Here is an 11,384-nt window from a genome sequence, read left to right as displayed (position 1 = left end):
TCCACACACACATATACACACACACACACTCCATATCCAACTTTCAACAGGTCCTGAAAGTCCTGCTTTCCAAATATATCCAGAATCCAACGACTTCTCACCATCTTTACCACTACTTCTCTGATCCAAGACATCATAATCTCCTATTGGAATTATTGTAATAAATAGTCTCTTACTTGGCCTACTACTTATTTATACTCCTGCCTCATGCAGTCTATTCTCAATACAGCATCCACAGTGATTTTTTTTTTAACAATTTAAGTCACATTATGGCATTCCTTTGCTCAAAACCCTCCAGTGGTTCCCCATCTCAATGCCTTTCCATGGCTTGCAATGCTTTATGTGATTGCCCACCCCCTAACTTTCGACTGCCTACCCCAATACTCTCTCCTTCTCTCACTCCACCAGTCACACCAGCCTCCCTGCTGTTTCTCAGCTACTTTGGAGCAATTGTGCTTGCTGTCCTCGCTACCTGGAACCCTTAACTCTCCTTTGAAGGTGACAGTAGCTTGTTCCATTGTATCATGGGAGTTTGCCTCGAAGCCTTTGCTCAAAGGGACCTCAGTGGGGGCGCCTGGGTGGCTCAGTTGGTTAAGCCACTGCCTTTGGCTCAGGTCATGATCTCAGGGTCCTGGGACTGAGCCGGGGGCTCCCTGCTCAGCGGGGTGTCTGCTTCTCCCTCTGCTCCTCCCCCCAGCTTGGGCACTCTCCCTCAAACAAATAAAATCTTTTTTTTTTAAGTACTTCAATGAAATCTTCTCTAGTCATCCTATCTACACATTCATTGCCTCTCCCCACACTTCTTTTCTTGCTATCGTAGATCACGCTTTTCTTGGGTGCTCAATAAACACAGAAAGACGCCCACAACGCTATCTTCCTTCTTTGCTTATATCAACGATATTCATCAGCACCAAGACACATTTACTTATTCATGTGTTTATTTGCTTACTTCTTCTCGTTAGACTGCAAATTCCACTAACAAGGGCTGTTTGTTTTGTTCACTGGTGTCGATTTCCAGCGCCCAGAACAGTACCGGTATGTTAAAAAGCTCCCAATTATATGTGAAATGAATGAATGCATGGGTATTTCACAGGGATAAGGAGGTGTCCCCAGAATCCCAGTAGAGCTTGGAGCAGAGAGGGTGACCTCTCACGATGCTGCGATATTCGAATTCAAGAAACTAGTAAACAGTCTCATAAAGGGAACGAGGTGTCCCCAGGAGCCGCAGCATCCACGGTTAGCTCGTTCCTCCAGGACGCCCGGCCAGGGCCACCCTTTCCCATCCTTTTCTCCTGCTTCCCTCCACCGGGACCCCCGCCCCTCCCGGTCTGCGCTCCTCAGCTCCCCCCAACCCTCTCCGGAGGGATTTTCGGGCTGGTCCCTGCGCCAGGACCACAAAGGCACCTGCAGCCGGCCACGCCCCGGGCCCCGTTACCCAGCAGCCCCGCGAGCCCACTCGTTCCCGCCCAGTCTCCCGCGCCTTCACAGGCCCCGCCCCTTCAGCCGGCCACCAAGCGGAAGTGACGTCCATGCGGAGCCCGGAGTCCCGCCCCGCACGCTTTCCCAGCCCCGGGGCGGGGACTCAAGACCGGAAGGGGAGGCTACAAGGCCGCCCGGAAGGGCAGGGCAGGGCGGGGCGGGGCGGGGCGGGACCGGGCGGCCCTCCCGAAAGTGGCGGTTTGCTGGAGGCGGTTACCGTAGTGTCCGGAATAGTTGGAATCGGTGGCGCGCTTCCCCCCGTAGCGGGACACCGGTTATTTGGGCCCTGCCTCAGACTCCGGTTGCCGGCCCCGTTCCCTCGGGCTGCTGCGGCCCGTCCTCCCTCTCCGGGCGGGGCCACCCGTGGGCCGCTCTAGGTTCTCTCCCCTCCGATCGCCATTCCTTCCCGGAGGCAGGCTTTACACTCTCCCTCTTAATTTCTTCCTACTCCTCTTTCCCGTCCTTCCTTCCTTCCTTCTCCGGGATTGTTCTTCCACCGCCGCCTCTCGAAGGCTTCTCTGCTTTCCTGGCGCCTCCGCAGCAGGCTTGCGGCGGGGGGCGGGGGGCGGGGGGCGGGGTGGAGCTTTCCACGCCGTCCTCGGAGGGTTTTAAGCGTTAACTTTCTGCTTGCCCAGGAGTCGCAGATGCCGGGAAGTATGGCCCCCCTCCAGAAGCCTCGCCACGCCACGAGGATGCCCCTGGCCCTAAACCCCCTGAAGAGCAAGGACGTGCTGGCGGTGCTGGCCGAGAGGAACCAGGCTGTAATGCCGGTTGGGGCCTGGGTGGAAGCGGCCTCGCCAGATAGTTCGGAAGTCCCCGCGTATGTGAGTGTCAGTTCGATGCAGGTGTAGTGGGGCCTCCCCCCCGACCCCCCCCCCCATATTAGCCCTCTCTAATCGGTGCTTAGATAAACATGAACAGTCCTTTCCCTTCTGTTGTAAAATGAGTATGTTCCTGAATTAGGATTGCAGAACGCACAGGTGTCTGCCAAAACTGTCTAATTCACAAAGTGTAGACTGCTTGCTAGGCACAAGACGGAGGCACTGGCTGTATCTTGCAGACGCCCTCCAAGGTAGTAGGGATGACAGTTGCCACAGTTGCCACACTTAGTGTGTGTAAGTAACATTAATGGGTTCTTTTTTTTTTTTTTTTTACATTAGTTGATTCTTAAAGTTACAGTAAGTGTGTAGAATCAATAAGACTCAGACGCAGTAAGAGAGTAAGGGAAGAAATATTAATTCTGACTGGGGTTATTCTGAGAAAGTTTTGTTTTTTGTTTTTTTAAAGATATTATTTGTTTATTCATGAGAGACAGAGAGAGAGAGGCAGAGACACAGGCAGAGGGAGAAGCAGGCTCCCTGCAAGGTCCCCGATGTGGGACTCGATCCCAGGACCCCAGGATCACGACCTGAGCCAAAGGCAGACCCTCAACCACTGAGCCGCGGAGGCGCCCAGAGAACGTTTAACTATAAGGTCCAAAAGAAAAGGGACCTTTATTTTTTGTTCATTTCTATCCTGTCATATAGTAAGTCTTTAAGGAAACACTCGTTGAATGAATGAATGAGTGAATAGATGTAGAATAGACGTAGAAATACAGTCTATGATAGTCCTTAAAAATGGAAATGTTATAAGTACAGACGGTAGGGAAGAGCATTTCAGATGAAGGGAAACTTCTGCAAAGTTTACCTGTGTGCCTGTTTACCTAGTAACTCCCATATGTCACCATTAACACAGGAGGACAATTTTGTAAAGAAGATTGTTGATAGTCTTTCACTATACTGTGCCCCTTAGCTCTTTGTTGGAATTTTGTTGTGGCATTTACCATGTTATATTCATAGTAAGTTGTTTACATATCTGCCTTTCCTGATGGAGTGTGAGCTTCCAGAGCACAAGGAAAAAATCTTATTTATTAACCTGCCCCCAACTTCATTTTAGTGTCTAATAAGTGGAATGCGCAAATTGTGTGATTGTCTTCAGGATGTGTAGACAAAATATTGAACATAAGATGAAAAATATGAGTGGTCCTTGATCTCAGAGAAGAAATGAGACCTGTTTAAAGTAAATCTTAAGTAGCAAAGCAATGTCATATGTCCATTTTATTTTTTTGTATACACACACACATTCATTTATTCCTCTTCTGCCTATTTCCAAAAAAGGGTATTGTCTAAGTAGTATATGATTAAGTGCTATGACTATGATACTTAAAGAAGAAAGATAGGACTTTGGGTTGATGTGATACAGGCAAGTTAATGAAGAATTTAGATGGTCAGAGAAGGAGGATGATTCTCCCAATTAAGGAGAATGGGGAGAGTGGGAAGTGAGCAAAATGTTTTCTGGATTCTAAGGGTAGATTAGATGAATTGGAGTGGGAAGCTTCATAGGGATATGGTGGTTGATAGGATTGTAAAAAAATAGGAGCAATAGGAACCACAGGAAATTTTGGATAAGGGATTGATCTCATTGTTTAATATTTGCAGATGAATTTAATGATAAAACAGTGTTCTGATTAGGTTAGTTGCTTCAATTCCTTTTTTTTTTGTTTTGTTTTTTGTTTTTTGTTTTGTTTGTTTTGTTTTGTTTTGTTTTGAGGTAAGGGATAGATTGGCTCATGGGAGACAAATTAGGATGTAATTATAACAATTTAGCCATGAAGTATGTATGGCATCGAGACTTATTTAATGGTAAAGAATAAAGAGGGAAAGCCCTAAAAAAGGGAGGTTGAAGTAGGAATGAAGAGGAGTAAAGGTAAGAAATAAGCCAGAAGAATTGATAAGATTTGGTACAAAGATATTTTGATGTTTAAGTTAGTGACACTTCTTTTTCATTGCTCAAATTATGACACCTTGATCATGTAGTAGCAAAATGCCTAAAAACCACCAAAATTTTCTTTTTCTATGTTAGACAATTGAATCTCATGTTCCCAAATATTAACTCAAAATATTAGTCTTGGAAAAAAATATAAACATGTCTCTTTTCCCTCATTTAAAAAATTCTGATCAGTACCAGTCAAAGGCAGTTTGATCAAGCATCTCATAGAACTCTACTGATTTAGCACATACTGTCTTGGGAATCAACCCTTATTAACAGATGCAGCTCTTGTCAGCTCAGAATAAATGCTGAATAGTTACTTCTAGAGCATGGTAGACCTAATATGGTTATTCTAAAGGGAAACTCCTAATCATTTTGTCCCGTTTCAGAGCCATCAAGATTCCTAAAAGTACTATAGTTTCAGACCTCCCCTTCCATTAAGTAAATTAGCATCAAAAGACACTGCAGTTCTATCAGCATTTTATGGCTATTGCATTATTTTATATTTTATCTGTTTGTGTAACAAACCTGGATCCTAGTGGCATAAAGCAAAAGATACTGTGTGTCAGGATTTCAAGCAGTTGTCTGCAACATTGCATCTGAAGCCTCACTTGGGACAGCTAAAATAGTTGGAGATGTCTGGGACAAGCTTACTGGGTTCTGGCTGTTTGTTGGTTTTCTTGGTTCTTCTTCATTTGGCATCTACTGGGCTGTAATGTCCAAGATGGCTTTCTTATTCACATACCTGGCACTTGGGCTAGGATGACTAGAATGGCTAGGGGCTTGCTGGATGCTTTCTTTTTCCACACGATCTCTCTACTTGGCTAGCTTGGGCTTCCTCTCAGCATGGTGTCTAAGGGTAGAATTCTTACATGGTGGCTGGTTTCCCCAAGGGTGAGCGCTCTAAGGCGGTGGAAGTGGAAGTTGCTTTATGACCTTGCTGGAGAAGTCATGGAGCCAATTCTTCCTCATTCTGTTGGCTATTCAGAGCCCGACTACAGTCAGTATGGGAGATTACTTCACAAGAGCATAAATACTGGGAGGTTTGGTTCACTGTGGGGAGAAGGGAAGATCATCTTTGGAGACTACTGCAAAATCTAAGTATCAGTTCCATCATATGTGAATTAGGCAAAAATGTCCTTTGGTTGTTGTGAGAAACACTTCATCCTTTATTGTCCCCTTGGATAGTCCTTAGGATTCAAAAGGTCTATGAGGAGTTAGTTGTACAATTGAAACAGTATGTATTTTTGCTTAACTCAGTATTCCTCAAATTTATTTGACTCTGGGAATCTCCTAACATTCCAAACATGGGACAATGTTCTTGGGTTTTGGTGGCCTTATACAATGGTGTTTGCTAAGAAAAGTATGTTTCTAAAATGTGGTATACTCTTATCTTTGGTTTACAGTTGAGATTCACAGTTAAAATCAGTCATATACTTCAGTAAGATGTTTGATAATCAAACAGCATGGGGTTAAAAGAGGGAGCTGACAGATAATGAAAGTAAAAGAAGCAGGATGGCTTTAATTTTCTGGGACTTGAGTTACTTTCGGTCAGTTGTTCAGGCTTTACTACCTGTATCTTTCCTTTGGAATTATTTTACCTATAATTGTTCTTTGATATTTGTTTTATACACTCCTAGATATATACTTGTGTAAAATATGAGGTAGATTCCTTAGAAAATTTAATTTCTAAGGAAATTAAATAATTTAATTTAATTAGAAAATAATTTAATTTTAATTGGAATTTAAGTTCATTTGATTTTGAGAGTTAATGACTTGTGATATATTTGAGCACCTTCTAAACTAGAATTTGGAATCACTGTGTCAGAAGAAGGACTCAATAGGAGTATGATTTATTTAATTTGAAGATTCTTTTTGAAAGAGAAACATAGTCAAGAGAAAAACAGTACAGTATAGGGCATACGTATTGGAGTCAGAAACTTCTAGCTCTATTACTTGCCAGCATTAGGATCTCGGGCTACTACTGAAGATGAATCTTTCTGAGCCCCAGTTTCCTCTTCTTTAATATAGGACAGAGAATGCTTTCTATTGGAGGTAGTTTCCAGGATTCAGTGATATAATGTAGTTAAAAGTGTTTGTCTTGTAACAGATCTTTAGTAATGGTAACTGCTTTTAATTATGATGTACATGGTTGTTATTCAGGGCACTCAGAGGAAGGGAGTAGTGATCAGGGACTCAAATGGGATAAAATTTCTGGATTGTTTTGACTATGTTTTGTGATTGAGCATTACATAAATATCGAGTACCTTTATATTCAAGGCTCTCTGTTATATACTGTAGAGGCAACAAAGGAGAATTAAATACATTTCCTGCCTTCAAAGTATACCTAATCTACTGGGGGAGTTAAGAAGTTTTGCTCTCAATTAACATTAATAAGAGTGAGAGATACTACAGCATGGGAGAGCTCAGAAGAAGAATGGATTGTGGAAGGTCCTAGGTGGTTGGGTATTAGATGATCTTAAAGAGTGAAAAGGCCTTTACCTTACTAGATGGAGATGACAGGAAGGGCATGCTAGGTTAAAAATGGAGCATAAATCTGAGCGCGAAGCTATTTTACAATAGGACATATTTAGTGAGTGATGAACAATCTACTGGATTTGGACTATTTTACTCATTTTAGAAAATGTGTGATATAAGATAGGTTTGAATTGGTTCATTAAGAATTAATGAAGACAACTTTAGTTGTCAGTTCAATGAAAAATTAAGATTTGATTTGAGTGCCCCAATGGGCAAAAACTGCTGACATTTACATTTATTTTCTATCTTTCATCTTTTAAGACTTCAGCATATATAATTGAAGAAGAACTAAAGGAGCAGCTAAGAAAAAAACAAGAAGCTCTGAAGCATTTTCAGAGACAAGTCAAACAGCGAGTAAATCAGCAAATCAGGCTGAGAAAAAAGCAACAGCTTCAGAGATCTTATGAAGCAGTAAGTTCAAAAGTGAACCTGAGTAACGATCGAATGGAAACTGTGTGTTATGAGATAAGCTATTAGGCAGTAACAGAATCACTTTCTTTGGATTCTATGCTTTGTATAATTGTTAGGGAGGGCAGTAGATTTGTATGTAGAGAAACTTGTGTTTCTGTGTTATTCTGACTCACAATTTTTTTTTTTTTTTTTTTGCTTTCACCAAATAGTTAAAAACAATGTCAGAATTTTGGATTGGGTTGAATTTTGGCTTTGCTGCGTGGATTGTAGTTTCTTCATCTATAAAATGGGGCCATGATAGTTGTCTCATAGCATTATGAGAATTAGATATGTAAGTTATTAGCAAATAGTAAGTACCTGGCAAATGGTAGTTTCTTTGCTTGCTGAAGCTTTCTTCTTTCTACCCTGACTCTGATTTAAAATCTTTGGGGCTGCTTATGGGCGTTATTTGATTGTGCTGGCTTGGAGTAGAATCTCACTAGAAGAATCTCATTCTTCCTTTGTGTAGGCAGAAAAAGAAAGCTCTATAGCCATGCAGTCTTCAGATCCAGCACATTTAACTCCTAAAAAAACAAGTGTTTTTTCAAACAACTTGAATGCTGCTATTGGAAGTGCTAGGTTACCTCCTTCTCAGATGCTTGGAGATGGAATAGATGATAGAGAGAATCAGAATGAATTATTCCAACAACAAGCCCAGGCGGTAAGTATATACTCATTTTATGTCTATGATTTTTTTTACTTATATCTAAGGTATGAAGTAGCGATTAGGAGGTATCACATTCAATTTCACTTTTAATTACCTTTGTAAAGTGGTGAATAGTGAAATGATGTTTATTTTTTTATAGATATTTTTAATTTATTTATTTTTGGTAAGACAGTTTAGAATCATCTAAAGGAAGGTGCCAAAATGTTAGAGTCAAACCTTATGAGAAAGAGCTTTAGGTCAAGATCAAAGATTCCCCCCCCCCCCAATTATACTGTAATTTTGTTATGGGTAAATTATTCTGTTTGTAGCATATGGACAGAACTGATTTCTAACCTCTGTTGCAGAAAAGTACAGTACATAGGGCATATCATTCATCATTTTTTTTTCATTCATCATTTTTGTCTCATTTTTGTCTTTCCTGTCTTTTAATCTGATTATCATAATAAATCTATAGGTCAAGTAATAATAAATCCTCAACATAATCAGAATTTTTTTAAAAAGTAACCTATCTAGAAATTGATTTTACATGTTACTTATTAATTTATCAAACATTTATTTTTTTGTTTTAGAGAAAGAGCTGGGAGGAGGACAAAGGGAAAGAGGGAGAGAGAATCTCAAGCAGACTCTGTGCTGAGCTTGGAGCCTGGTGCAGAGCTGATGTGGAGCTTGATCTCATGACCCTGAGATTGTAACCTGAGCTGAAACTAAGAGTTGGACACTTAACTGTCTGAACCACCCAGATGCTCCTTACATATCTGTTATTTAAAAATTTGCATAAATGATGAATTTTTGAAAACTACATCTGAAACTAATGTACTGTATGTTGGCAAATTGAATTTAAATATAAATAAATAAATAGATGGATGGATGAATGAATGAAATTAACTACCATGAGTAGGTTTATCCACTCAAATCATTTGGCATCATACATTCAATTCTCCTTAGTGTACATGAGCTTTTTTGTCCAGTTGATACCATATTCTTCAACTCTGCTCTGGGAATTATACTTCCTCTTATTTAAAATGTATTTCTAGGAATAGTGAGAGAAGAGCAAAAATGTAGAAGTAGTGGTAGTGCCCGGGTGGCTCAATTGATTGAGAGTCTAATTTTTGGTTTTGGCTCAAGTCATGATCTCACTGATCGTGGGATCACACCCTGTGTGGAGCTCTGTGCTCTGGGGAATCTGCTTGAAGATTCTCTCCCTCTATCCCTTCCCCTGCTTTGGCTTACTCTCTCTCTCTCTAAAATAAATAAATCTTTAAAGAAAAAAAAAAAACGATTATGTGAAAATAAAAGCTTTGCAACTGCTTACATGATCAGTCATAAGTATGAAGCAAATCTAATTGTGTTGTTAGTATCAATAGGGAAAGCTTTATACAAGCACGTGTTATATTGAGAAACTTAAAACAACTTTTTTCCCTTTGCCCCAAACTATGACTCTATGACTTTTTCCTGCCATTGCTTGGTTTGTAGTAATCATTTTATAAATCGTTTTTATTTTCCTTTTTAAGATTATGAACAATTTCTTGAGCAAGTATTTATTGAGCTAGATACTGCATAAAGTATAAGGGATAGAACATTGATGAAGACAGACACAGCTGTTGCCTTCATGGTGCTTCTAGCTGTAACCTCACTGTAGTGTGGATTTTACTTCCATCTGTACAGTACATGAATAGAATACATCAGTTCACAGATCTTTGAATATCCTGTGTTTGTTAAACATTATACGGATACCAGTGAAATGTGAAATAGGACCCTTTATGGGTTTATATTTCCAAGTAGAGATATAAAGCTAACAGATCCCAAACTATTAGATATTAATATAGAGACATTTGCTCTATTTGATTGTAAAGTTGTGCTATTGGATTTCAAAAATTTTTAAATCCAAGGAAACGATCGTGAGAGAGTTCCTGGAAGATGTGGAATTGATCTGTATATTTTGAAATGATAAGGTAAATTGACTGGTTATATTCAAAAGAATTTTGAGATGGGGGAACAGAGTATATGTAATGAGCTTGGTATATTTGGGAATAAGTGATGGAACCATTCTAATTGATAGTTTACAGAGGAGAGCATAATAGAAAATGAGGTTAGATAGGTAGAAGGAAATCAAGTTATGAAAAGCCTGAAATGTCACAAAATTTTTAAAAAGTTTTTTTAAGGATTTTATTTATTCCTGAGAGATACAGAGAGAGAGGCAGAGATATAGGCAGAGGGAGAAGCAGGCTCCTTGCAGGGAGCCTGATGCAGGATTCGATCCCAGACTGGGATCACTCCCTGAGCCAGAGGCTGACAGATGCTCAACTGCTGAACCACCTAGGCTTCCCTAAAAAGTTTTTATACCCTGCTTTTTTTTTCTTTAAAAGATGAATTAGATGAGCAACCTGGGTCGCTCAGCGGTTTAGCGCCACCTTCCGCCCAGGGCATGATCCTGGAGTCCCGGGATCAAGTCCCACATCGGACTCCCTGCATGGAGCCTGCTTCTCCCTCTGCCTGTGTCTCTGCCTCTCTCTCTCTGTGTCTCTCATGAATAAATAAATAAAATCTTAAGAAATGAAAGAAAGAAAGAAAGAAAGAAAGAAAGAAAGAAAGAAAGAAAGAAAGAAAGAGGAAGAAAGAAAGAGAAAGAAAGAGGAAGGAAAGAAGGAAGAAAGAAAAAGAAAGAAGAAAAGAAAGAAAGAAAGAAAGAGAAAGAAAGAAAGAAAGTACTGAAGAATGTTCAGTGAACTAAACTACTTTTAAGCCTATAAACTTTTGCCCATACAACATCATGACAATAGATGCTTTTTAATTTTGCAATTTCTGTTGCAGTTTTTATCCACTAGATGTCACTAAGAACTAGACAGTGAGATATTGTTCAAGCACTAACTCCCTTGGTTTATCTAGAAGTGGTTGAGTCAATGATGAATGCAATTCACTTTCTGAATGTTCGTGGACTTTTCAATTTTCTTGTATTGCAGAGTGATAGAAACATAGAATCCTGGTGTTGGAGGGTTTTAAATGTTCATCTGATATATTGAAATACTTAAGGATGAAATGACTTGACATCTGGCATATACTTCAAAATAACATAAGGGTGAGGTGAAGTAGGGCATTATAGATAAAACAAGATTGCCCAGGAATTGATAATGTTAAAACTGGTTCATATATATATATATATATATGCTGGTTGATCCATGTGTGTATTATAGCTTCTACTTCTCTGTATGTGTGAAGTTTCCAATATGCTTGAATTTACTCACATTTTTAATTAAATGTTGCAAAACCAAAGACATTGTCTAGTCTAACCTTTCTTTCTTTAAGGAGTTCTTTTTATAACCTCTCTTATATAAATGGCCATCTAGTTTTCTGTTAGAACATTGCCACTGCTGAGCAACTGAATGCTTCTTAGACTATTTCATTTTTAGAACTCTTGAAATTACTATAAGTATTGTTTCAATGG

At 40.0% G+C, this 11,384-nt stretch overlaps 1 protein-coding gene across 19 annotated transcripts in view; it reads left to right on the top strand.

Annotated features, from left to right (window-relative positions):
- Window positions 1-1,635: 1,635 nt before the first annotated feature.
- CCDC15 (coiled-coil domain containing 15) overlaps window positions 1,636-11,384 on the top strand; it is an 80,258-nt gene continuing 70,509 nt past the window's right edge. For 8 of the 19 annotated variants that reach the window (XR_003143415.3, XR_003143416.3, XR_004815662.2 and 5 more), the window contains exons 1-4: window positions 1,636-1,891; window positions 2,115-2,303; window positions 7,087-7,236; window positions 7,745-7,936. Coding sequence is in view for 16 of the 19 variants with exons in the window: in XM_049109803.1 (XP_048965760.1) it covers window positions 2,124-2,303; window positions 7,087-7,236; window positions 7,745-7,936 (522 nt within the window). In the remaining 3 variants the exon portion in view is untranslated. Of the gene's footprint in view, window positions 1,892-2,114; window positions 2,304-6,197; window positions 6,343-7,086; window positions 7,237-7,744; window positions 7,937-11,384 lie in introns of those variants that run through there. The other 11 variants (XM_025465069.3, XM_049109801.1, XM_025465076.3 and 8 more) reach the window with 5 other exon arrangements.

This window comes from Canis lupus, chromosome 5 (assembly GCF_003254725.2).
Source record: "Canis lupus dingo isolate Sandy chromosome 5, ASM325472v2, whole genome shotgun sequence".
NCBI classification, from domain to species: domain Eukaryota; kingdom Metazoa; phylum Chordata; class Mammalia; order Carnivora; family Canidae; genus Canis; species Canis lupus.
The sequence above is the reverse complement of the archived record's forward strand: the minus strand, read 5'-3'. Positions and strand labels throughout refer to the sequence as shown.